The following is a 26856-nucleotide window of genomic DNA, read 5'->3' on the forward strand; positions in this document are numbered from 1 at the left end:
CCCAGTGCAACTTTATAGGCTTGAGACTCGAAAAATAAACATTCAATTTCTAGTCTTTTTTTACACGTAGTAAGTTTCAATAACTCCATACCATTACATATCGACATTCAAGGAGCAAAGATGAGACGTCGTTGTGTGGTGAAAACTGATAGAAAACCGTAAACAACAACAATCGCCGGTGGGGAGAGGCCATTTTTCCATTGACTGGAATCCTGCTTTATTTATTGGTGGCACCAATAAATAAGGCTAGTTTTAGCTAGTTTTAGCGCTATTTTTAACGCCCAAAGTATCAAATAATGATGCAAATGTGCTAATATGGTGAAGTAAATGTCAATATCATAAAGATTGTCTTATCCAGAATATTTCCATTTTGATGCCCTAATGTTGCACTGGGTGCCTTTAATCAAGGATAAGTTTATATCAGAAGAAATATTTTTAACAGATTCATCAGTGAATATGAAGTAACATATCTTCTGTGTTGTGTCATTTACAATGAGCCTAATCTCACAACGGATAACATTATTGCATAAGCATGGCACTGTCTTCATATGTAGGTCAAAATTCAACTACAGAGGCAAGAGCAGTCTTAAAGAAACAGGACAGTGTAGCAAAATATTAATGCATCTCTTTTATAGTTTAATATAGTAACTGGAATAATCTTTTCATCATTATTTATTGAAAAAAAATGAAGACAAAAATGAAAAATGCTTCTTGCTGTACATGAATATAGAAGAATATGTGGCTATGGGGGGGAGCTCCCTCTGACATCATTCAAGTTTACAACCATCCCTAAGCAAAGTCCAAGGAGAAATATTGCCAGATCGATTTCACATGTACCAGAAGTGCCTCGAACAGCTTCTCAAATACAATTGCTAGACTGAAACTTGCTATGTATATTTATGTTAAAGCGCGCAAGTGTATCTGGTAATATTTTGCAGTTTTACATGTTAATAATTCTATAAAGAAAAAAAATTCATAAAGAAACTGGTAAGATGTCTTCAGGTATTCCAAACGTCCTTAAAGAGTGGGAGGTCTTAGAGAAAGAGTTCTACTCAGTTCAGGTAAGGCTTCTCTTGTTTGTACTTACTCATTTTGTGTCAAAATCTCTTTAGAAATGATAAGTCTCCCTGCCTTTGAACTTTATTTCATGTTAACTAAAGGGATTGTGTTTTAAATAATCTTTACTTGTATGAATATAACTTCCTTGCCCTCTAAAATGTATTCATATTTTAGTAACTTTGCTTGTTTTGATAAAAATCATGTTGTGAAAGTTCTGTAGCATGCCCGGTCATTTAACACTGAAAGCTTTAATACCACATTTGCTGCTCAATTAGGAGACCCACAGGTTATACATGCAGAAGCTTGATGAAGTGTCAAAGTTACAGCAGAGCTTCTCATCCTCCATCAGTCGACAAAAGAAGAATCTTAAAGACCTCTCTCATTCATTGCAGAAGTGAGTAGATTATACATGACCATTGTTGGATTCTGGTACTTAATCTGATTGTGTTATGTTCCTAAACTGAGTTATACTAAGAGGAAACATGACTGTTTCCATGAATAAAATACTTGACTTCAGTTGACACTGGGGATAATATTGATTATTGATTACAGATAAAATAGAACTACACTCAGAATAACTGTGAAAGTTACTTAGAATACTAGATCGATTTAGAGTCTTCTTGAGCCATTAGGCGAGGAAGTTGTTCATGCATCTTTTCAAGATTTCTCTACCATCGTGTAAAGATGTCTCTGTTATGGCTCCCAGGGTCTCAACACCAACCAACCTGAGTGGCCCACAATTATACCACTAAAGAGGCGTGAATCACATATCAAACAGATAACAAATTCCTAAACTGACCATATTGGGAGGGGAGTAGTGGAAACAGCAGCCCAGATAACCTTTTGCACGTGTTTGAGCAGGGGACAATCAGCCGTGGTGTGTGTGTGTGTGTGTGTGTGTGTGTGTGTGTGTGTGTGTGTGTGTGTGTGTGTGGGTGTGTGTGCCGAGATGATCCATTTTGAAAGCCGAAGCCAGTTGCAAACTAAGGCTAAAGGGGAAGATTGCTTAACCCTATCTAGGCCCTTCCAGAGGCCCTAGCTAGACTATTAGGTGACTGGCATAACCCATGACCCACAGAACAGAATACCTAAGAGACCACTCTGATACAATCAGAATACGTGCAAAGGATATTTAGTCTTTGGCAGCATTGTCAATCATACACTTGGAAGCGTGGTCAGACATTGAGTTAGAAATGTTTTCAAATTTCGGAACCCTTTACACTAAATATGGAGCACACACACACACACACACACACACACACACACACACACACACACACACACACACACACACACACATACACACACACAAACACACACACACACACACACACACACACACACACACACACACACACACACAACACACACACACACACACACACACACACACACACACACACACACACACACACACACACACACACACACACACACACACACACACACACACACACACACACACACAATAAACTGAGCATGCATGTTTTCAGAATGTATCAATATGTCTACATCTCGGAATTTCAGATGCAGAAAAGGACTGTCAGAGGAGGAAGACAAGTCCCTGGATGACATTCGCTCACAAATACGGGATAGGCCAAATGTTTTCCATGAAATGGAAGCTTTCCTCCCAAAGAAAAATGGGTAGGAAACCAAGTAGTTTTCCTCTTCATCTTCAGAAATATCATTCTAACTTCATGCCAAAAACATTTTTGTTATTCTATTTTCTATTGATCTGCTGCCTTTAGGATGTACCTCAGTCTTGTACTGGGCAACGTGAATGTAATCCTTCTGAGTAAACAGTCCAAGTAAGTACCATCTAAAGGATGACATCATGACAACTCATGTATTAGCATGTTCAGTATACGTTTAGATTTGTAGCTCTGTTGTGTTTATGTTATGCATAAATAGACATACAACCTGTCATTTAACATCAACCAAACACAATTGTATTCAGTACAGACATGTAATGCATCAGTGCTGACCTACAGCAATGTCTATGACAGCAATGCCTGTATTTGTACACAATTGGGTCATGTATTTTATATGCAATTACTGCTTTTTTTTCTTCTCCTTATCTTCTTCTTTAGAACAGGCTACAAGGATGAGTATGAGAGATTCAAGCTCTACGTGACCGTTATCTTGCTGGTGCTTGCTTCTCTGTGCCGTTTCGTAGTTAGCTATAGGTAAGAAGCTAACGAAAGTGTGCAAACAACCACTATACAGGCCACTGTCAGATTAAAGTTAAATCTGACTTTTGGCTAATATGACTCAAAATATATATATATTTTTTGTTTTGAGATTTGTTGATGCAGTCCTCAACTTCCTGTTGGTGTGGTTCTACTGTACACTTACCATACGAGAGAGTGTCTTGATCAGCAATGGATCTAGGTCAGCTCACCAATCTACTCTCAGTCAAATAAAATAAGGAACACATGAAGACTGTCCGTGTGTAATCTGATCAGCATTCTTTTTTGTCTGTCTTTTTCAGAATCAAAGGGTGGTGGGTGTTCCAACATTACATCACCACCTTCCTCTCGGGAGTCATGCTGACTTGGTAAGCTCAGTGCTGTCACTTGCCCTAAGTACATTATTGTGGTCAAAATACCTAGAATTCATACACTGATCCAACCATGTTTGGTCTCTCCAATTCCTCAGGCCTGATGGAAAGCTGTACCAAGGCTTTAGGAATTCGTTTCTGGCCTACGAAATGTACCAAAGTAAGTTCAGCCATATTGTGTGGGATTATTTAATGCCGCTGCCTGCAGGGTAAAAACTTAAGACTCACTTCTTCATCTAACATTTCTTACAATAATAAAGTATGGTGATAATGCCAATAATGAACTGATCAACATTTACAATTATATGTATACTTTCAATATCCAGGCTTTTTGCAGCTTCTTCAATACTACTATCAAAGCGGATGCCTCTATAGACTTAAGGCTCTTGGTGAAAGACACGATTTGGACTTGACAGTAGGTATGGACACACACTGTTATTTTAAAATGACAAAGTATGCAACCATCCATTTGAAAATGTCTCAGGACCATGTTAAATAACGTGTCTGAAAGCACAGCACATTATCAGATGAGATTCTTGGACAAATACGGTTTACTTGTGTCATAGTTCAGAGTTTTAAAATCCTCTCTTTGAGTTGGAAAAGGCTAAAGAGGTTACGGTTTGGGTAAGGATTATTGTGTTGACATAGCTAACTACAGGCCAAAATAAATATAATTTTTTAATGATTTTATCATGTAACCAGTTGCTGTGAAAATAGCAGTTGGCTTGTTAATTACCTGTTTCAACATCTAAGCAAAATAATGTGTTGCTTGCAGTATCTGAGAAAGCATATTTGTCGCCTTTTAGAGGGTTTCCAATCATGGATGTGGAGAGGCTTGAGATTTCTTCTTCCTTTCCTCTTCTTTGGTCATGTGAGTATGTGATCAGACTACTGATTTTTACAGATTACAGTTACAGATTTAGACCTACTTATCAGACCTTCGTGGCCCTACATTGTTGGTGTTATTCATAACAAATAATTTTACTGTATCTGTATCTGTATCTGTAATTCACCCACTGTGTCTGTATGTGTATGTGTCTGTTTGTCTCCCCATTACAGTTCTGGCAGCTGTTCAATGGAATCATCCTTTACCAAATGTCCCAACTTCCAGAATGCGTAGAGTGGCAGGTGAGTTACAGAAACACACACACACACACACACACACACACACACACACACACACACACACACACACACACACACACACACACACACACACACACACACACACACACACACACACACACACACACACACACACACACACACACACACACACACACACACACAGCCAGCATCATGGACTTATACTTGCCTTTATCTAGCCAATTATTGCATAATGGGAAACCTTAGCAGTTGTTATGCCTTGCATATACGTACCTGTAAAGTGATCATTATCATGATGCAAAATGTGTCATCCTAAAAGGGTTTATTTTGCGATAATGACTATCTGGTTTACATGGTCCCTCTCAGTATTATCTGGCAGAGGTCCAGTATTCACCCCTGTTAATTATAGTTTTAGTTAGAGATAACAGACTACTTACCGACTGAGTTTTGAGAATGGAGGATGTCTGCCCAAAGACTTTATCCGAAGGCAGTCAATTCCTACTTACTGAAAAGTTATATGATTAAAGAGTTAAGACTGTCATTTCAAAATGAGGTTTTTTCTTCTTAAAGGTGTCAATGACTGGCCTCTGCTTCTTGGTGCTGTTCATGGGGAACTTCTTCACCACTCTTGCAGTGGTCCGCCTCAAGAAGCAACAGAAGAATCAGACAAAAGTGAAAAGTTCGTAAAAAAGTGCTTCCTGGAAGATACATTCTGAATCTGCAGTATTACTGTAGGCTTTATAATCTGATATGAGTGAAACATGGCGTACAGGCAAGGCACACAAATATGAGCTACTTTTAAGTGAATATAAATCATGAGAAAATGAGTCATAGACATTGTGTAGTTGTTGTATTAATATGCTTAATTCACTGTGAAATTACACAACATCTTGATGGTTATATTTTTGTGTATTTTCAGCAACACTTATGCACAATAAAGGTGCATTCCCTTAAATTGTCAACTTTTATATTTGCTCCACTTTCCCGTGTTTACTGTAAGCCTTAAGGAGACTGCTGTGCATGAGTGAATTGATGCACAGAAAATGTAAAAGGAAAACTTTGCCACAATGACCCAATGTTTTGTCCAATAAAAAATGTTTTGTTGCACTGTAACTGTGTGTTTATATTTCAGTCTCATATACAGTACTGTGCAAAAGTTTTAGGCAGGTGTGAAAAAATGCTGTAAACTAAGAATGCGTTCAAAAATGGAAGTGTTAACAGTTTATTTTCATCAATTCTTCATAAATTTACAAAATGCAGTGAAGGAACAGAAGAAAATTCTAAATTAAATCAATATTTGGTGTGACCACCCTTTGCCTTCAAAATAGCATCAATTCCTACAGATACACTTGCGCACAGTTTTTGAAGGAACTAGGCTGGTAAATTGTTCCAAACATCTTGGAGAACTAACCACAGATCTTCTGTGGATGTAGGCTTCCTAAAATTCTTCTGTCTCTTCATGTAAACCCAGACAGACTCGATGATGTAGAGATCAGGGCTCTGTGGGGGTCATACCATCACTTGCAGGACTTTCTGTTCTTCTTTAAGCTGAAGATAGTTGTTAATGACATTGGCTGTATGTTTGGGGTTATGGTCCTGCTGCAGAATACATTTGGTGCCAATCATACGCCTCCCTGATGGTATTGCATGATGGATTAGTATCTGCCTGTATTTCTCAGCATTGAAGACACCATTCATCCTGACCAAATCTCCAACTCCACTTGCAGAAATGCAGCCCCAAACTGGAAAGGAACCTCTACCATGCTTCACTGTTGCCTGCAGACTCTCATTATTGTACCTCTCTCCAGCCCTTCGGCGAACAAACTGCCTTCTTCTACAGCCAAATATTTCTAATTTTGACTCATCAGTCCAGAGCACCTTCTGCCATGTTTCTGCACCCCAGTTTCTATGTTTTCGTGCTTAGTTCAGTCACTTGGCCTTGTTTCCTTGTCGGGGTAGAGCTTTTTGGCTGCAACTCTTCCATGAAGACCACTTCTGGCCAGACTTCCCCGGACAGTAAATGTCTGTACCTGGGTGCCACTGGTTTCTGCCAGTTCTGAGCTGATGCCACTGCTTGAAATCTTCCGATTTCGAAGGTAAATAAGCTTGATGTGTTTTTCATCAGCTGCATTAAGTTTCCTTGGCTGACCACTGCGTCTACGATCCTCTACGTCTTCTTCAAAAGAGCTTGAACTGCACATTTTGAAACCCCTGTCTGCTTTGAAATCTTTGTCTGGGAGAGACCCTGCTGATGCAGTATAACTACGTTGTGTCTTGTTGCTGTGCTCAGTCTTACCATTTAAATGGATACAAAATAAACATTTATTGTTTACATTTTTCAAAGCATTCTTAGTTCATAGCATTTTTTCACACCTGCCTAAAACTTTTGCACAGTACTGTATATATATATATATTTGGCCGAAGATGGCTAGTTGCAAAAGACATATAAACATAAACATGAAATATGAACATGTGATTTTATGATTTGAATTTAGAGGTTTGAAAAACAGATCAGGATCTTAGAAGGTTGCCTGAAAGCAGAGTATCTGGTGTGAGGTGTCCCTCTGGTGGGCATTCCATTTACAAGCCGGTGACCCAGGATAACCTACCCACAATTCACCAGTTTATCAATATGGCTGGCTACATCTAATATGTTTCTGGTTATTGCAACTTGTCCGGGACAATACTTTCAGTGCACATATTCAAGAAGGACAAGTTGAATACTCCGGGGTTTATGATGTTCACGAAATTGACAATGTTGCCACTCACGCTGCTGGCGAATACTGTCTCTTATGCCTTTGGCGCCGAATTACCAAGTGAGTTATCAGCTTGCTATCTAAATTAGCTAACCCTACAACATCAGAGTAAACTATGATAGCTAGTTAGCCAGCTAGGTACGAATCGAAAGGCTGTGTCAGACAAGGAAGCATTCTTCATTAAACGAGTTTCAATACATTTTCTCTCCGATTCTTTCCTTGCTAACGGATAGAAATGTATTGTCTGACCAAGAAAGTCTGTGGATAGTGCAAAGTTGCCTTTAAATAGCTAGACAGCCAGCTACTGTAACCTTTGATGGTCAAAGATTACATTGACCTTATCATAAAAAAATAATTATTCTAATCAACAGACCGGCTATGTGATGATATTTCATAAATATTCGGAACTGTCAAATTGATTGCTTTTACCCAAGGACTTAAATAGTGGTGCTGTTTTAAATCCTTAGGTAATTTGGATAATGTACGACGCTATACAGAAGGCTACGTATTGGCGTTATGGCAGAACAGGTTGTATATTTACACCACTGCGGCAGTCGTTGTGGGTATCTGGTTTGCCCTAAACCGGGTGCTGAAAAAGGTGAATAGAATCTTTTTATCTTCCTCAACAGTCACATATATGCTGGATTGTCAGACCTCTGTTGTAGGATGATGTACTATGCGGTGACCTTCCTCTGCTTTCATACCTCCGACCGTCTGGTGTTCGAATGTACATTTATGTTCAGGTGCACATATGAATAACGCCATCATTCTCATGTTTTTCTGCAGAAGAAGGACGTTAGACCTGTTAGTCCCTGGCGTTACCAAACTGCGGAAACGAAAAAATATCCTGTAAAGGAGAAAGTGGAACATGTCTCTGGCGTGAAGATTTTTTACGGATCACAAACTGGAACTGCAAAGGTAGAAGGACACGTGTCATGTGTTCATTCCTGAGATAGACTATTTGGGGAGTAAAGTAACTTTGTGAAAGCTATAAGGGGTTTTTCTCAGTACCAGAAAAAATGACAGGGGATTGTAGTAAATCTAAATCTACTTTTAATGCCCCTTTAGCACTAAGTAGTCTGCAGTGATCACACTATATGCACTCTGTTTTTCTGTTGGATATAGGCTAATGTGAAAAATAACTGCTTATTCAAACACATTAGTCACTTCAGGGTCATGCCTTGCCCTGTGTTCTTTGTAACTGTCAATGGTGGGTTTCTAGGTTAGGTTATCTACATTGGATACTTAATGTCCCAATAATAGCCATTTTCCCTCCAGGATGCAGAGCAAATCAGTGTGTTGCCTTTGATGTGCAATTACAACCAGTATTTTATGACTTTGAATACCTTTGAAGTAGTCTTTACAGTAAAGTTTTGTAATATTAGTGAGGTCCTATGGTAGAATTTGAAATTGAGTTGATCTTGCCAGTGTCTGTCAAATGTGTTGACAGACTGCCTGTTCAAAAACTGCTGCTTACAGCAAAGGTGCATAAACAATTTCATTATTCTAACAGAATCCCAGTTTGAGTCTTAACCTATGACTATTCAGAAACTTTGAACCATACTACATGCTCTATAACTGCTTAATCATACTGTTCTCCATAGAACAAATACAATTGTTAAGATGATGTTATCTTTGAAGGGATTTGCAAGAGAGCTTGCTGAAGATGTCAAGAATCTGGAACTTGTGGCTGAGGTGATTGACTTGAAAGATTATGATCCTGACGACAGACTATCAGATGAGGTGAGATTTTCCTATTTGAGTGTGTGTGTATGAGTGTGAGTGCGCGCACACAAGCTTGTTATCTGTCTGACACCTGGTAAATCCCTGTGCAAATCTCCATTCGCTAAATGTTAAAGCTCTAGAAAGGTCATTTAACTTGAACATTGGCCAAAAGTGTATTGTCAGAGTCCAGGTCAAAGTGTTTTATTTGCCACATGCACCAAATAGCTTAGCGTCATCAGAGCAATGACATTCTTGTGACCTGGCAGGCAACATCAGATGAAGCTTTAAATAAAGCGTTGCAGTCATATTCTTTGTTTGGTTGTTGTTACTCTATTTTTAATGGTAGTGTAACGGTAGCCAGTGGGTACTGTACTGTGCAGTGAGTGAACTTTACGCCCTACTCCTTAAAGGCGCCCGAGGTAACATTAGAGGCTTGAGACTCGAAAAATAAACGTTCAATTTCTAGTCTTTTTTACACGTAGTAAGTTTAAATAACTCCATACCATTACATATCGACATTCAAGGAGCAAAGATGAGACGTCTTTGTGTGGTGAGAACTGATAGAAAATTGCGCTGCCAGCGCCGCCGGTGGGGAGAGGCCATTTTTTTTTTCAAATCTTTATTTATTGGTGGCACCAATAAATAAAGGGCTACGCTCTTGCGGCTAGTTTAAGCGCTCTTTTTAACGCCCAAAGTATCAAATAATGATTCAAATGTGCTAATATGGTGAAGTAAATGTCAATATCATAAAGATTGTCTTATCCAGAATATTTCCATTTTGATGCCCTAATGTTGCTTTGGGCGCCTTTAAAAGACATGCTAGAAACAGACACTAGCACCCATGGGTTCTAGCCTCCATGCTAGCAGGCATCCTATGCCCTTGTTTGCGAGTTTGAGCCTGGAGCAAGACTGCGCTCGTCTACAAAATGCAGGTTACATACTTCCTTGTAAGTCACTTAGGATGAAATTGGCTGCTAAATACCTAAACTATAAACTATATCGATAGCAACTTGTTTTTTACTTGTGTTATTTTTCCAATTGCTGAATGATGGATTTTGACACAAACAAAACAAAAACACTTTCGATCTGTGATCCTTTATGTCTGACATTATTTGGCTTCCAGTCTTAAAGGCCTGTCAGGGTGATGATGAATGAGCACTGGCAGATTTCTGAGAAATGAATGGTCAGCTGGCTTCGGGTGGAAGTGATGAATTAATACAACTGAACAATATTCTGGGCCTGTAAATACAAAATATGGATACAAGGACCACACACATCTCACCTTCCTGCGTTCATCCATTTTACGTGGATCAATGCGTTTGTATTGGGTAGACGATCAAACTCTCTTCTGCTCAGCTGGATAGTAATACGGTTGACAGGAAAAGAGTGAAAGAAGACACACCCTTCTAGGGTTTGGGATAAATACATATTATTGGAGACATTAGTGTTAGCAGTATCTGCTCTGACACAGACACTGCAAGTATGTCAGCCAGGATGACACATTTATATTTGGGCTTTTTGGCCTTTAATCGATAGTTGTAGTAAAGAGCGGGACAGGAAATGAGGGGGAAAAGAGGTGGGGAGTGGACAGGAGAAATAACTTCAGGCCGCAATCGAACCTGTGTCCTCCATGGGCATCAAGCCCGAATGTGATCGGGGCTACTGGTTGAGCCACAGTGCCCGCCAAGGATGTCACATCTGTGTGCTTACAGGGCAGGCAGTGAGCCTCTGCCCGAGATGAGTGCATCTTAACTCTTACCCTCTGGCTTTTTCTTTGTCGTTTGTTTCTAGTGCACTAGCAAAGCAGTTTGCGTGTTCCTCCTGGCCACCTACACAGATGGGAAACCCACGGAGAACGCAGAGTGGTTCTCCAAATGGCTGGAGGACGCTTCCACAGATTTCAGATATGGCAAAACCTACCTCAAAGGCTTGAGATACGCCGTGTTTGGCCTGGGCCACTCGGCCTATGAGGATCACTTTAACACGGTGAGACTAAAGGGGTGCAGTTGAGGAGGGGTGCAGTTAAGGAGCTTTATGGATACAAATTCCTGTGCAAGTAGCCTTATCCCATATGATTACTCTCAAGAAGCTCATGGTAACACAGAAACATTCCTTCTCTAAGCATTTACAAGGTAGACTTGACTGGCACATCTTTTAAATCAAGTAAGTAGTCAGGTGTCTTAGGAGGTTGTGTGTGTGTGTGTGAGGGGAGGGGGCGGAAAGCTTCAGGGGCCTATAGATCATCACTTAATATGTTACCTGGAAAATCAGGAGGTAGTATGGAATTTTTTTTCAAGGCAAGTGTGGGAACCCTGTCATGGTTACACAGAAACCTTCCTTCTCTTGACCTCCCTCTCGCCTCCCTCAGGTGGGTACGTCCGTAGACAAGTGGCTGTGGATGCTGAGCGCCTCCCGGGTGATGACGCGCGGCGAGGGTGACTCTAACGTGGCCAAGAGTCGCCACGGCAGCGTGCAGGCGGACTTCCAGGCGTGGAAGGGCCGCCTGCTGACCCGTCTGCAGGCGCTGGCCCGCGGGGAGAAGAAGAGCTGCAGCGGCCAGTGCAAGAACGGCACCTGCAAGAGCAAGAAGAAGAAGCAGCAGCAGGGTGCGGCAGCGGAGGCTGATAAGTGCTCCAGCGACCAGAAACCACACAGTTCTGAGGTCAGTGTGCGCTTTGGAGATGTGTTTCTGTCAGTGCCGGGGACAGATGTGTATACCTATGTTAGATGCTCTCAGACCCCTGTTTGATTAGTCTTAATTTATACCTCGGTAGACGACACTTTTGAAAAAGTCGCCGACAAAAATTACGTCATGGATGTCACTTCAAACCGTCGTTTTGAAGTGTCGGCTACATGGAGAAATTTCTACTGGCGCTGAAGTCGTCACAAAGTGTCGCGCAAGTGTGATTGACTAGATAGACGCCACGCGTCGTTGACTTCGTTGTTTGAATTTCCCTCGAGCGGTCAACAGCTGATTCCAACAGCTGATTTCCAACAATTTTTTTTTTTTTTTTTTGTCGGCGACCTTTTCAAAAGTGTCGTCCACCGAAGTATAAATTAGGCTTTACAGTGCTTGAAATGACTTTGGCATTGGGTGACTAGATCTTACCATCTGGAGACAGCTGACTGAAATTATGAACTAGAACCGTTGAAAATGTTGGCTGAAAAGGCTATGCCTTTCCCAGTACTTTCAGCCAAGTCCTGCCATAAGGTGGCGTTTGGGTTGGGTTAGAATTTTTAAATGTTGTTAATGCTGTAATTCATCACACACATGTTTAGTTCATATTTCACCATGGTTGTCCCCGGGTCCATTTGCTAAGGCAGGCTGCTGTTCGACAGTAATGTATCAGATATATCTTAGCTCTCACAAAAGCTCTGTCAGAGCGGAATCAGAGACACAGCCTTGTTTTGATTTAGCACTCAAGTTAATCCTGCTGGTATACATGCAGGATAAATTACTTTAATCAAGGGCACTGAATGCTCCCGCGTTGTCCATAAAAGGGCACCAGCTTCCTAATTTAATTAAACCCTGGGCAACACAAAGGTAACACCATTAATAAATGTTTCCCGAGCCGCACAGCAATTCATCATTTTGTTATTTGCACATGCTCTGAATGGGCGGTAGCGCCTGAGGTTGAGTGAGTGAGTGTGTGTGTGTGTGTGTGTGTGTGTGTGTGTGTGTGTGTGTGTGTGTGTGTGTGTGTGTGTGTGTGTGTGTGTGTGTGTGTGTGTGTGTGTGTCCGTGTGTGTGTGTGTGTCCGTGTGTGTGTGTGTGTGTCCGTGTATGTGTGTCCGTGTGTGTGTGTGTGTGTCCCTGTGTGTGTGTGTGTGTCCGTCTGTGTGTGTGTGTGTGTGTGTGTGTGTGTGTGTGTGTGTGTGTGTGTGTTGATGGGGGTCATGGCAGGTAACGGAGGGGCTGAGTGTGCTGTGTGTGATTTCCTAGGAGGAGCTGTTGGAGTCGAGCAGCGAGGCAGAGAGTGTGTGTGTGTGTGTGTGTGTGTGTGTGTGTGTGTGTGTGTGTGTGTGTGTGTGTGTGTGTGTGTGTGTGTGTGTTGATGGGGGTCATGGCAGGTAACGGAGGGGCTGAGTGTGCTGTGTGTGATTCCTAGGAGGAGCTGATGGAGTCGAGCAGCGAGGCAGAGAGCGTGGACGATGAGGAGCCAGGCCATGGGTCTGTCATCGACATGGAGGACCTGGGGAATGTCATGAACCTCATCAAGAAAGTCAAGGTAACATGCCAGCTATGCAGGTTTTTAGATGATTACGTAGCTTCAAGGTCCCTTTATGGAGTTTCCTTGGCATACAGAAGCAGGAATGTCCCCAACAGCATGAACGAGTGTGGTGGTACAATGTGACTGATGCAAGAAGTTTACTGGGGCACTCATACATTTACGATGTTCTAATTTAAGGTGTTTGTTTTTTCATTTACTGAGCTGTCCCAAAATAAGAACATAGGGGAGGAGGCAGAGGCAAAGAGCTCCGCAATGCATCATCAGGTCCAAAATCTTTTATTGGAACACCCCAGGGGCCGTTATCCTACCTAGGCCACCACACAGTGCTCATCAGTTTGTAATCAAATGGACTTGTTTATGGTAGCGCTTTCTTCAAACTGGAGTGCCGATCTTTCAGCTGTTACTGTTTATCATGGTATCGTGGTAACCACTGTTATCATGGTAACCACTGTCCTTTGAATAAACTTTTGACTGGATCCATCTGCCGGGTGTGCAAGAACATTTTGAACGGTATATTATCTAATACAACATTTGTCAGATTGTGTTATGAATCCAAAATGAAAGATGGAAAAGTGTACGACCTCAGATAACTGGATTACCTAAACGCTCAGGGCTGAGTGCTGTTTGAACGAGGGCTTAGATGAACAGGGCCTCTTGCAGGCTCAGAGGAGAAGGGTGTGGAGGTGGAGGGTAATCACCAACGCCCTGCCTACTGCTCTGTGCCACAGAGATATTCTGGAAACACCCTTGTTGACTTAAAAAAAAGTGTAACCTAGAATATGTTTTGTCAGATTGCATTGCTCTATTTGAAAAGTTTTTTTTTTATATTGCTGTCTGGAAATGTACGTAGTGAGCTAGCCCTGACAGGATTCCGGCGCTATGTCATGAGCAGCTAAACCATTGGTGTGAATGTATTAACTACAGAACTTATAACATACAACTTATAACATACTTTGCTTGTGTGTGTTCACTTCTATGGTGACTGAGTCTGGCAGAAGTAAGCGCTAACCAAAGATCCTACAGTGCTTTGTGCTCGCTCTGTAATCTTTGGCACTAACTAAGCTACTACTAAATTCAGGTTTTAGTGAGTGATAAGCCCATATACTTATATATTTCCAAATTCCAAACAAATCTTTTTGGCTTCCCAGGTGTTGAAGAGCTGTTCAGCTGTTTGTTAGTGCATAGGTAGTTGGGCTGTGTCTGTATCAATCATAATATCTTGTGAACCCCCTGTGACCTATAGGTCTGGGTGGGGTGGATTTTTCGGTCACACTCCTGCCCACTCCCGCAAAGTTGTGTAATATCTTATCATGCTCCCGCCCGCACCTTTCAAATTTTGTCCCGATTTTGCACTCAAACAACCTGCAGGTGGATGTTTAAACAGGATGGATTTTTCAGTCCTGCTTTTTCAGTCCTGTTCCATGGGTAAAAACCACCAGTCTTTTGCCTGTTTATGTCAAACACGGGTTATTTCTTGCTGCTCTCCTGCAAAAATGAAAATCATTCTGTAGTGTGTGAACTACAGGAGTTGTTTCGCTCAGTTTTCACAGTGATAAGCCTTTTATAATATACAAATTAGAGAATTGATGAAGAGGAAACGTCATTTAGCCTTATCTAACCGCCTAATTTGCACAGGCTGATGCAGTCTAATTGTGATTCAAATGTAAATGTATACAAGTCACTCAGCTTGGCTATGCATTTGGGCACTTTGAATATTTAGCCTCATCTGCAGTCATCCCTGGAGATTTCCTCTGTATAATGTACCGTGATAATCACTCAATCTGCATTACTTGGAATTAATTAAGGTGACGTAGCAATGAGTTTTGAAATCGAGGCCCATAAGCCAGTAGGCTGCGCATGCAGCATTAACCAAGTGGGTGGGAAATTAGGCATCAAAGATCTCTGAGCCCTGTGGGAAGAAAAAGGAAAGAAGACCTTCTTGTATTTAGCAACAAACAAGGCTGACTTCAGTCAGTTTTTCCCCCCCGCATAAACGACACACAGTTACACGCAAGTGCATATATAGTGACGATCAGTACACAAACAAACACACACACACACGCAGGCATAAACGACACACAGTTACACACAAGTGCATATATAGTGACGATCAGGACACACACAAACACACACACATACACGCAGGCCTGTGGTCGCAGTGAATGTTATCTCTGCCTTTCTCCCATCCTGGACTGTCCTTCCTCCAGGACCCCCCAAGAGCAGTGGGCAGCCTTTAGGCGCCCAGGGACCAAGTCAAGTCATCCGTACTGGTCAGCGACGGACAATTCAGTTCTTCTGCATGTTTTTCTATTGGGTTTCTTAGTGGAGGAAACCCCTTGTGAACACGGGGAGAACATGCAAACTCCGCACAGAAAGGCCCCGGGAGAAAGCCCACCTGAGCACTGGAGGCCTGGGGAGAACCTACCCCCCAGGACCAACATACGCCCCATGCTAAATCAAACCCAGGACCTTCTTGCTGTGAGGTGGCAGTGCAAGCACCTGAGCCACCGTGTCACATACTCATTTAGTCATTTAGTTCATTTTAGAAACTATTTTGTGGTTGAGTTGACTAAGGAATAGAGCCTTTTAAATGTCTAGTGTCCACACATTATCGATCTCACTTTGGGGAAAACAGTCTTCCAAGCACCTGAGCCTGGGATGAAAGGGCTTATCTGTCTGGTTCTAGTTTGCGTGTAGCTCCCCTCTTCTGTCTGCAGGGGGCAGAAGAGACACAGCTGAAAAATGAGCCTGTCACAGCCCAGAGAGAGAGAGAGCGGATCAATGTGTTTCAGTTTGTCGTTTGTCGTTCCTTCACATCTCACCCAGATGGTTAAGGATCTTTTGAACTGGCCCGTCATCCTGTCAGTGCAGGAATGCGGATTTTCCATCTATAAAGTGGTGCAGATGGGAAGGGGGGCTCAGATACAGCAGGCAAGAAGGCAAGGCGTGTTTATGTACCCCTTTTTCTCCTCTTTCATCTCGTCCTGTAAGTAGAGCAGGAGCTTTCTTGTTCCTTTGTGGAATTGAAGAAATCACACTCCAGCCCCTATTTTGAGCAGAACTCTATTGCTACTAACATAGCATCATGTATGCTCATACTGTGCTGCTCCTGTCTGCATCTCGGCATCCCAGCAGTGAATGTGAAGTAAACATAATGTCAATCAGGACATTAAACCCTTAATTACGCCATGGATGTATGTATCTCCTCACTATGATGCGATGGTCATGGTGTTGGTGTTGGTGTTGGTCATCGTCCACGCTCTATTCTATGCATTCAGCATCAGACATGTACAAATTTATAAAACAATTGGGTTCTATCGCGTTATTTAGCTGTTTCTGATGGGACGAGAGACCTTCCATGAGTTGGATTATCCCAGAACAACCCCAACTGCCACTCGGTGGCTACGGCCGAACACCACCCGTGGGAATATCCCTTACCTACCCCACTCCCACTCAAACTTTGCTGCTTAAGTGATTTATGTGTGACTGTTTTTGCTAAATGTGTGCTTCGTCTCCATCATTACCTGACCTGGTTTTCTCCTTCAAGTCTCTGTGCCAAGGTGCTGTGAGGGCTGTAGCTGGATTCAGGGACAGAATGTGTGGCAGAGAGGCTGGTGCGATGCCCGGAGGGGTGGATGAGGTGTTTTGGGTGGAGATGGTGGCAGCAGCTCACCGTGTTGCACTGAGCTGAGTAGGATGGGCAGCAGCCGGAGCCACTCAGGCTTGCTGTGGCTGGGTGTCAGGCTGGATGTGTCAGCTGCCAGGCCTGCCGACGTAGCCCCGACGACACCGCCCAGCCCACCCCTGCCTGCCTGGCCGCCCGCCCCAACCTATCCCATCCCATCCTATCTCCGCGCCTTTCCTCTCCCCTCCTCTCCTCTCCTCTCCTCTCCTCTCCTCTCCTCTCCTCTCTTCTCCTCTCCTCTCCTCTCCACTCCTCTCCTCTCCTCTCCTCTCCGCCACTCCCGCGCACCATTGACTGCATCACCGCTGTCACTCGCATGGGGACTCAGGGGAGACGGACGGAGCGGAGACTGTTCTCGTTCTGTCCACTTCAGACGCTAGTGGGAGTCGGCAGGGTTGGGGGGGTTGGGGCTGAGGGGGGGCATTACAGCTTGCAGCAAACAGAAGTATTCTGGGAACTGGATCTGCTGGTGGAGTGACAAGGCTCTGCCAGTCCAGACACTACAACCACCACCTTGTTCTATTTTTCCTCCCCCCTGGTCTGTTCTTTTTTTCTGTTTTGGCTGGACATTAGTCAAGGGACAGTCTGTACTCCCAACAAACACGCAGTGCCAGAGCTGCATGAGCAAGAGTGGATTCTCATGCTGTTTCTTTCTTTCCTTCCCTCTTCACTCTGTCTCTCTCTCTCTCTCTCTCTATTCCTCTGTCAGCCCCCTCCCTTCCTCTTTGTGATCTCATTCAGAGTTTTTTTTTTAATGGTAGACCTGGGGAGGCAACCTTAATTAAAAGCCTAGAAGAGGCGAGGTGAAAGAGGAAGGAAGGAAGGAATGAAATGTTGTTGTTTTTTTATTCTTTCCCAGGCTATCCTCGAGAAACATCAAAACATCACAGCTTTTCCCAGACAGGGGGAACTGCTCAAAATACATGTCCTCGAGAGTAAACAACGACATAGTTTCAAGAGAATCGTTTTTTTACACTTCGACACTATGGAATCTAAACGAAAAACCGATAAATAGATCTGCTGTAATCAGAGGTTGTCTTGGGCTTTCCTCGATCAGCATTCATCCCGTGTTCCACCTCTTCAGTAGAGCGTGACTGCAGTGCACTGTGGTTCTCAGAGGTTGTCCTCTAGCGGAGGACAATCAAGATGAGCGATTCCGCTACGCAGCCTGACAAATATCCCACCGTCTGCTGAGGGCAAGAGGTTCTGCCCTGAAGAGTGTTTGGGGGGGTTACAACCGCCACGACCAAAGCAGTTACTGTTGTTGAATCGTCATGCTTCTCAGGCAGGCACTGTGTTTTGCACTACGGTGGGTGTGTTTGGCAGCGCCCGTTTGCAGAGGGCAGATACAGGTGGTGATGGCTGAGGGGCCGGCGGCGCCTGGCACTGGGTGAGAGAGAGATAAGTCCAGACAGCTGTGCTTCCACCCAGTCACCAGGACGCCTCGAGCAGGGCTCAGACACTATCTCTCTCTCTACCGTCTGACGTAATGCGACGTAACGTTCCGCCCACGGCACCTCAGATAGTTTGTTTCATGTCACAGCTGAGTAGGTAGTAGTCGATGCCGCCGAAGGCCTGCCTACCCCTACTTGCCGAGTTCCTCTAGCCTCCTTGTATGTTTTTCACCACCTTCAAGTATTAGTAGGGATAGGCGCGCTCTACTTCCAAAAAATGTAAATGCGTTTTCGGGTGCGAGTAAAAGAATGTTAACTTTGAGTAGAATAAAAACCGCACTCTCAAGCTTTTCTCATTGATATTAAGACCAGTTTATTTCCACAGATGCGTTTCGGCCATCGTCAGTGTGTTTCACCACCTTCAGCCACCCCTCAGTAGCTTTCGTTGTTGGTTTCTGTCGGTGGCGTTTGGGATTGGATCATTCCCTGGCATTTATCTGTGGTGATATGAGGCAATGAGATGCTTGGCTGGAAAGCATTACAAAATGCGACAAGTGCCTCAGAGTGTTATCAAATCAAGACTTATCTAATCACACCACTTGGCTGTAATCGCTGTCTCTTTCCGGCTGCAGAGTCAGAGCCAGAGAGAGAGGTGGAGAGAGAAAGAGAGGGAGATGGAGAGTGAGATAGAAAGAGAGATGCCGAGAGAGAGAGGCAGGGAGAGAGGCAGAGAGAGAGGTGGAGAGAGAGAAAGAGAGGGAGATGGAGAGTAAGATGGAAAGAGAGATGGAAAGAGAGATGCCGAGAGAGAGAGAGAGGCAGAGAGAGAGGCTTTCCCATGTCCACCACTAATGAGAAATTGACCGTTGATAATGGGATGTCAGCCTGTGAAATGGCCCCAGGAAGATCATCGTCAGCGTTTGTTTACAGTGGGCATTTGCACTCGTTCAGAGAGGTGCAGTTTGCACACACCGCTTGGTACTCTTGCAGTACAACAGCTGGTCTAGGGTCGGGGCTCTAGAGCGAGCCCACAGCTGTTCAGCACTCCGAAATGCCCCTCTCTCTTCATTTACATTACTGCCCAGTATAGCACCCATCCAGCCTTCCACCAGCAGCCTCTCTCCCTCCCTTCCTGTCTGCAGGCTGAGGCTCTGAGGCTCTGAGGCTCGAGGCAGGGCTGGAGCTGTGTGACCTGCATAAGGCTGCTCCGCCATCTGTGAAGTCTGCTGTAGTATCGAGGCCATCTCCTGCCATCTCCTGCCATCTTCCGCCGTCAGGATTTGTACTTTAGCACTTCAGTCTTATTTTTAAAAGCCCGTACTGTCGATATGCCATCTGATCAGACTCTTGATTGGACAGCTTTACAATTTTTCCACCATTTCTCAAAACAAGGACCAATGCTATTTGTTCAGAGTCCTCCTTTCCCCCTTGTTTTCGATTTATTGCCACCGTGCCATTGAAATTAGCTTTGTCTCTGAATAGCTTTTAGTCTTCTGTGGTTGCATGAAAAGGCTTATGGGATTGCATTGGCTTCGTCAGGAAAACCATGTGCTCGTGTTTGTATTGTAATATCATGTTGCTAGTTAAATCTATTGTCTGTCTCAGTGTTTAAGAGGTCCATGCTAGAGGAGGTTCTGTTTGTATGTGTTTGGATGTGGGGGGGCACATTTATCGTTGTTCTAGTTGTTAATGTGGGGAACAGGTTTCTTTTCCTCATGAATAGCCCTGATGACCCTAACGCCACCACTGAACTTTGAGGGCCTCCTCTACACAGAAAAAAACCTATGTCTATTTCAGGAGGGCCTCCTCTACACAGAAAAAAACCTATGTCTATTTCAGGAGGGCCCAATCTTAGTTGTGCTGATGTTGAGGGCCTCCTCTACACAGAAACAAACCTATGTCTATTTCAGGAGGGCCCAATCTTAGTTGTGCTGATGTTGAGGGCCTCCTCTACACAGAAACAAACCTATGTCTATTTCAGGAGGGCCCAATCTTAGTTGTGCTGATGTTGTTGGAACTAATGAGGCGGAAATCTTGAGGGTGAATAAAATTGTTCTGGGGACATTTTCTTCACTCGTTAAATTTAGTGGTTCATTAGGTGGAGCGACGACCTGAAATACGACACAAAAATAAATAAATAAATAACCTAGCTCTGTTGCTCATTACGAGTTTAGATTGTATTTCATCTCCTCATTTCCTCCGTGTTTGTTGGTGGCGAGGAATCACATTGCACTCAGAAGCGGCTTTAAGGCCTCATTTCTGCCCCATTTGCAGAAAGCCCAGAGTACATTTACATTTACATTTAGCAGACGCTTTTGTCCAAAGCGACGTACAAGGGAGAGAACAGTCAAGCTAAGAGCAATAAAACCTGGTGTAACAATAAATACTGCTTTTTCTTTCAAGAAATAGAAAACGACATAGAAAATAAAAAGAAGTGCAGGACTGTCACTGCTTAACTGCAAGTTAAGCCAAGGTGCCAGTTAGGAAGGGAGGTGTTTATGTGGAAGTGTTTATGGCGCTGCTTGTTAGTTCATTACTGAATGATGGCGGTCAGCTCAGTCAAGCTGAGTTATTATATGAATCGTAATGACAAATGTGAGTGAAGTTTTTAATTGGCCAGATCAAAATGGAATACGCCTATTGTGGCTGTTGACCGTTTTACTAAGAATGTAATTACAGGAATGTTTATCGCTGTAATGTGGCTGAAAAAGAGTGTTTCTCCCCTGATGCATATCCATAGTGACAGAGCTAGTGATGCTGCGTGCTGCCACGGCAACATGACATGAGTAACACTCCGCCCTGTACGTAAGCCCATCAGTGAAGTGACAGCTCTACTTTACTCCGATTATCAAGTGGCTTGTTGTCAGTTAATCTTCTCTAAATTAAGTGGCATTAGCCGAGCTGAATGGCAATCGCACTTTGTCAGATCAAGCTGTGCGTCTGAAATGAATACGTCTAAACTGTGAATGGGTTGCTCAACTTGTGAGGGGCGCAACGTGCATGAATAGGTGAAACGAGCCCGGAGCCGCATCATCTTTTAGCTCTCAAGGTATTTGTGGGGCGCTGTGTGTCACCTGTGTGCGTGTGTGTGTGTGTGTGTGTGTGTGTCATCTGTGTGTGTGTGTGTGTGTGTGTGTGTGTGTGTGTGTGTGTGTGTGTATGTGTGTGTGTGTGTGTGTGTATGTTTGTGTGTCATCTGTGTGTGTGTGTGTGTGTGTGTGTGTGTGTGTGTGTGTGTGTGTGTGTGTGTGTGTGTGTGTGTGTGTGGGGCGCAGTGAGGAGCCCTTGAGGGTGGTGGTGATTTCTGGTCTGTCCTCTCTGCAGAAGAAGGAGGAAGTGGAGGACAGGCTGAAGGTCAGACTGTCCAAGCTGAGTAATGGGAAGATCCCGGAAGAGGAGAGGAGGGAGATGATCACGCCAGCGCTCCGAGACGCTCTCACCAAGCAAGGTGGGTGACTCTGTGATACTGTACACTGTGCAGTGCGGTCATCATTCTTCCTCTGTCTGTCTGTCTGTCTGTCTATCTGTCTTTTTTTCCTCTCTGTCTCTGTCTCTCTCAAATGTCTGTTCAGAGTAATGATTATTTGACGTCGGACATGGCCTGTAATGTTTTTATTGATGGTTTTGGTCCTTTTTTATGGCATTCTTGGCACAAATCCAAATACATCCATTTGCAACTTTTGATTAAATAGTGGCTGCCCTAAGCTAACCTGTCTCATTTATGTCGGGAACCTTTTTCAAGTTCTGCCTGTTTGTATAATCAGGCATGAGAATCACTCACCTTTCAGCGAAATTCGCCGTTTTGAAAACAAAATAGGTGACCTACGTGAATCGTGTAGATTCGATGAGTTTTGTTTTTGTGTGTGTGTGGGGGGGGGGGGTTGGACATATTTTTCATATTCAGATGACATGTACATTTGTACTGAACTAGTGCTGGCGGCGGCAAGGTGCTCAGTGTTGCCAGATTGTAAATTGCGTATCATATCAAAGGCTCAAAATGATCGTATTTGGAGGATAATGATATCTGTCAACACTGGGAAAGTTTGACCAATGACAGAGCTCGCGCAAGAAGGTGGAACGTAAGTGATACCCTTTCCAAAACGTGTAAAGACGTAATAACTCATTTGTGAAAGACCCAGAGAAACAATAATATCCGACGAGGCAAAATCCCGGACAATTTTGGAATCCCTGCTGGACGCATTTTTTGTGTGTGACCGTAATGTTAGCATATAAAACGTTAAAACATGTGTTCGGTAACTTAACGGGAAGATTCATTTCAAGGGGCATAACCTTCAGATACAAGTATGAAAAAGTTAGCAATGATGTGATTAGCCTGGTTACGAGACGGCTACGGTGTGAATAACTGATGGTGTAAGATAATTTAGCTACATTAACTCAAACGCCACGGAGACTCCCTGTTCTAACTTTGAATCGCTCTGTTGGGGCAAAGTGACCATTGCAAAGGTGTTTGACTACAGACTGTTAACGTAGCAAATAATTCCTACTATTTCAGCCAGTCAACCTACAAGCCTTGCAGGTATAAAACCAATCATGACGTCAGATGACCATTTTCAGTCTCGTTACCATAAACAAGACCCAATACAGTGCAACCCTGAGCACTGACATGATAAGCACTTTGGTGACAAGAAAGGTGAGCATGGCTGCAAAGGGGACTCTTGTCACATGGAAGGCTTCAGTGATGCTCTGCTCAAAAAGGCCAAGTCGCCAAGCTATGAGGCAAAGCAGTCAAGAGCAAGTGCCACTGGAAGTAGATAGATGGATACTTTAATAGGAGCTTAACATATATTTAAATATATACATCCAGTTATTCAACATAATAAATCAGCGGCGAAAAAAACATTAGAATCATATTTTCTTGACAAGAATTCCATAAATGAAAAGAGATCCTTACATTTTGCATCATTTAGTACTTCTAAAGAATATATGATTGTATTGTTTTTTTCGCCGCTGATTTATTATGTTGAATAACTGTATGATGCGAGTGCATGGAAATATTAACGCGAAGGGCCTCGCCAATAAAATGAATTGAAATCTGAATTACATAACATTGTATTGGCTGTCAATCATGATGGAAGAGTAGACAAGTTAAGTTACGGCATCTCTCGTGGGGGCTATGCATTAAGCCATTTGTGGTGCCCTTACCACATTGTGCCTCATATACTGTAAATGATAGACCCAGTGACAGGCTGGCATGAAATGGCTTGCATAATATTAAGTAAGGAGGCCAAAATATTTTTTGACTCATGGCTGAAGTTAAGTTTCTCCAGCTCTCCCCAGGTTGGAAAAAAAGCATCTCAAACTGCATCAGATTGACGCTTTAAAATATGGCATATTTAAATTTTACTTACAGGGGGGGCACGCCCCCGGATCCCCCCAGAGGAGTAATATCCTCCTCACCTTTTTCACCCCTTACCCGTTTTCATGCCTGATAATGCTTAGTGCTACTAGATACTGCACTCTGTCTCCTCTAAACATGGGTGCCTTGGATTGTGTTGTAGACCAAATCAATCTTTAGAGGCCACAACCAAACTTCAAAACCAGAGATGTGAATATATCTTATGGCTAATGGAATTTGTTCATGCTTCAGCTCAAACATGATGTATAGTTAAGCAATATAGTACGAGTGCGAGTGGGGTAGGTAAGGGATATTCCCACGGGTGGTGTTCTAGTAGCCACCGAGGCCGGAGGCCGAGTGGCATAGGCAACAACACCCGTGGGAATATCCCTTACCTACCCCACTCGCACGAGTACTATATTGCTTTTATAAATCAATTCTATAGTCAACCAATTCACATTTCAACACGAAGTTATTGATTAAAAAATGTTTATTTCGCCATTGTTTCTCCGCAACAAAAAATAGTTCCATTGTCAACGTCTGCGGTTTGGAATTATAAGAACTTTGAATAAACGGTTATCATCAATGCGCTATAGAATGTTTCATTGTGGAGTGATTTATTATTAGCTGTGATAAGTCTGAGTTGGGTTGTCCTGGGATAATCCAACTCATGGAACGTCTCTCGTCCAATCAGAAACAGCTAAATAACGCGATAGAACCCAATTGTTTTATAAAAGCTTTTATAACTGAACTGAAATGTTCGATTTTACATTATGTTGAAATTTGTCATTTTCTGCACGATGGCCCTCTTTTTTCCCACAACACATTTTATTAACCATAACGTTTTACATTTTCGAGTGCTGCCAACTTGTCAAATTACCTGTTTTGCAAGCTCATTTGGTCATTTTAAAACACGTGTTATCGAGTAGAGACACAACAGTCAAATATGTATTCAGTGTTTTCGCTCACTGCTTTCTTCACTGGCATAAGCCTGTATCACAGAAGTTGCCATGCAGCACGTGTTGCTGAGTGCCGTCCCTTCAGGCTGAGCGGAGAGCTGATGTTTGGTGGGACTGCCAAACCGGCCCTAATGATGCAGCGCAGCCCAATTAGCCTTCTCTCCTGTGGCCCCTGCTCCCCTGAGCTCCTCCCTGCTCCCCTTTATCAGAGCGCACCGCTCCCTCCAGTGCCACACACACACACACACACACACACACACACACACACACGTACACACACACACACACACACACACACACACACACGTACACACACACACACACACACACACACACACACACACACACACACACACACACACACACACACTCTCTCTCTCTTGGCCTCTCTCTCTCTCTTTCACTCGACAGGAAGCTGATGATCAGCAGTCTGAAGCCTCTCCCCTCCTCTCCTCTCCCCTCCTCTCCTCTCCTCTCCTCTCCTCTCCTCTCCTCTCCTCTCCTCTCCTCTCCTCTTCCCTACCCTCCTCTCCTCGGATGCATAATCCCCCACTAACCTCCTCAGCCTCCCCTCTTTCTATTTTTCTCCTCCTTCCTATCTTCTCTTTCCCTTTCATATCCCCCTCTCCTTTCCCTTCTGCCACTTGCTTCTTCTTTCCTCCTCCTTAGCAACTCTCCATTCACACTCCTACAGGCTCACACAGTGGAAAACAGAGCCTGAGCTCGGGGTCCTGGTTTGATGTGCACAAAAATGTCAAAGTATAACCGCCGAACTGTTCAGTAGGTTTTGGCACAGAAAGAGTCATGGTTGTCAGTGTGTTTGAGTGTTTGTATGTGTTTTGTGTGTGTAAATTGGTTTGTGTTTCATTTTTTATGTATTAAAGGAAGTATTTGTGATGGACGGAATTGCACGAAACTTGGCATGCACTCAGAGGGTCTGAGGGTCTGAGATGAGTTCATCATCCAATTGTGCATTCTTTAGTTTGTTCATTCAGTTTTCCGAACAACAGGTTGTGCCAACCAGGCAGAAAAAGGGCGCACGGCTCGAGGGTGGTCATCCTTACTTTGAAAATTGTCCGCGCTGTCGACTCCAGTGTCTCTCACACAGCAGGCGCACTTTCCCACTCGCTGTGGCCTCACGGCATTCTGTCTTTGTGCACAACATACTACTGCTTCCTCTTCAGCTGACCCGCGTTAATTAACGTATTATCCCGCTAAATTACCCCCTTTCATCTGGCCTAATACAAGCCAGGAGTTGGAAGATAAATCGAGAAAGAGAGGCCTGGGTTTGAATGAAGCAATGTGATACCTCAGGATTCCTCTACCTGTCTAGAGAACGTCTTAAACAAGTGATCGCAGTGCAGCGAGACGAATTAGAATTTTACAGCGCCAACAATCCGCCCCTTAAACACATAGCGTAGCAAAGTGTAGAAATTTCATTAATGAGATGAAGCATTCTTTGCCAGTTGCTTTTAATAATTAATTTAGGTTAGTTATTGAACAAGACTCGTGTTGTACTTATGGGAAAAACAGAAATGGGGAGAACGAGACCAGTGGGAAAGATAAAAGACTTGTTTGCTCAGCATTCAGAGGGAAGAATTGGGTTATTAAAGCCAGCCTTGCAAATAGATGTGAGGTTGTCTTCAGATGGGTTGTTGGAGGATGTTACATAACTGATGTGCTTTGTGGATCTTGTCTAATCTGGGCTGTGTCTGTTCCAGAGTAGAGTGCTGTGTGGATGTATTCTGTAAATGTAGTTGTAACTGTCAGTAGGGCTAAATGCTTGGGCAATTTTATAGAACTCCATTAATATGGTGAGTCAGTTCTTGCACCGGCTGCAAAAATGGTGGCAATATTGATTGATTTGTTTATTTGATGAAGAGGGACAGTGTGCATTAATAAACATTAACATGTCATGTAAATGCACCCAATTGTAGTCAAAAGGCTAGTTTTCATTGGCAGTCCCCCTGCCAGAGTGAAACTAGCTAAAGATAGGGAAGAATTGCAGCATAACTTCGGGGAG

The 26856-nt window shown here is 43.4% G+C and overlaps 2 protein-coding genes across 2 annotated transcripts in view; both read left to right on the forward strand.

The window, feature by feature from the left end:
- Positions 1 to 2674: 2674 nt before the first annotated feature.
- Positions 2675 to 5413, forward strand: tmem120ab (transmembrane protein 120Ab; the record flags this gene model as incomplete). The annotated part of the gene is made up of 10 exons (XM_080844570.1): positions 2675 to 2703; positions 2808 to 2867; positions 3150 to 3245; positions 3361 to 3450; positions 3551 to 3616; positions 3718 to 3779; positions 3946 to 4038; positions 4426 to 4490; positions 4679 to 4747; positions 5297 to 5413. The coding sequence occupies 10 exons, from the start codon at positions 2675 to 2677 to the stop codon at positions 5411 to 5413; spliced, it is 747 nt and encodes a 248-aa protein (XP_080700696.1).
- A 2010-nt stretch (positions 5414 to 7423) lies between these two features.
- Positions 7424 to 26856, forward strand: part of tyw1 (tRNA-yW synthesizing protein 1 homolog) — a 72317-nt gene continuing 52884 nt past the window's right edge. The window contains exons 1-8 of the mRNA XM_080844743.1: positions 7424 to 7542; positions 7950 to 8080; positions 8269 to 8400; positions 9124 to 9225; positions 10999 to 11193; positions 11576 to 11869; positions 13317 to 13436; positions 21843 to 21966. Of these exons, the coding sequence (XP_080700869.1) occupies positions 7461 to 7542; positions 7950 to 8080; positions 8269 to 8400; positions 9124 to 9225; positions 10999 to 11193; positions 11576 to 11869; positions 13317 to 13436; positions 21843 to 21966 (1180 nt within the window). The 5' untranslated portion in view covers positions 7424 to 7460. The remainder of the gene's footprint in view (positions 7543 to 7949; positions 8081 to 8268; positions 8401 to 9123; positions 9226 to 10998; positions 11194 to 11575; positions 11870 to 13316; positions 13437 to 21842; positions 21967 to 26856) is intronic.

Source organism: Sprattus sprattus (genome assembly GCF_963457725.1).
Source record: "Sprattus sprattus genome assembly, chromosome: 9".
In the NCBI taxonomy this organism is placed as follows: Eukaryota; Metazoa; Chordata; class Actinopteri; order Clupeiformes; family Clupeidae; genus Sprattus; species Sprattus sprattus.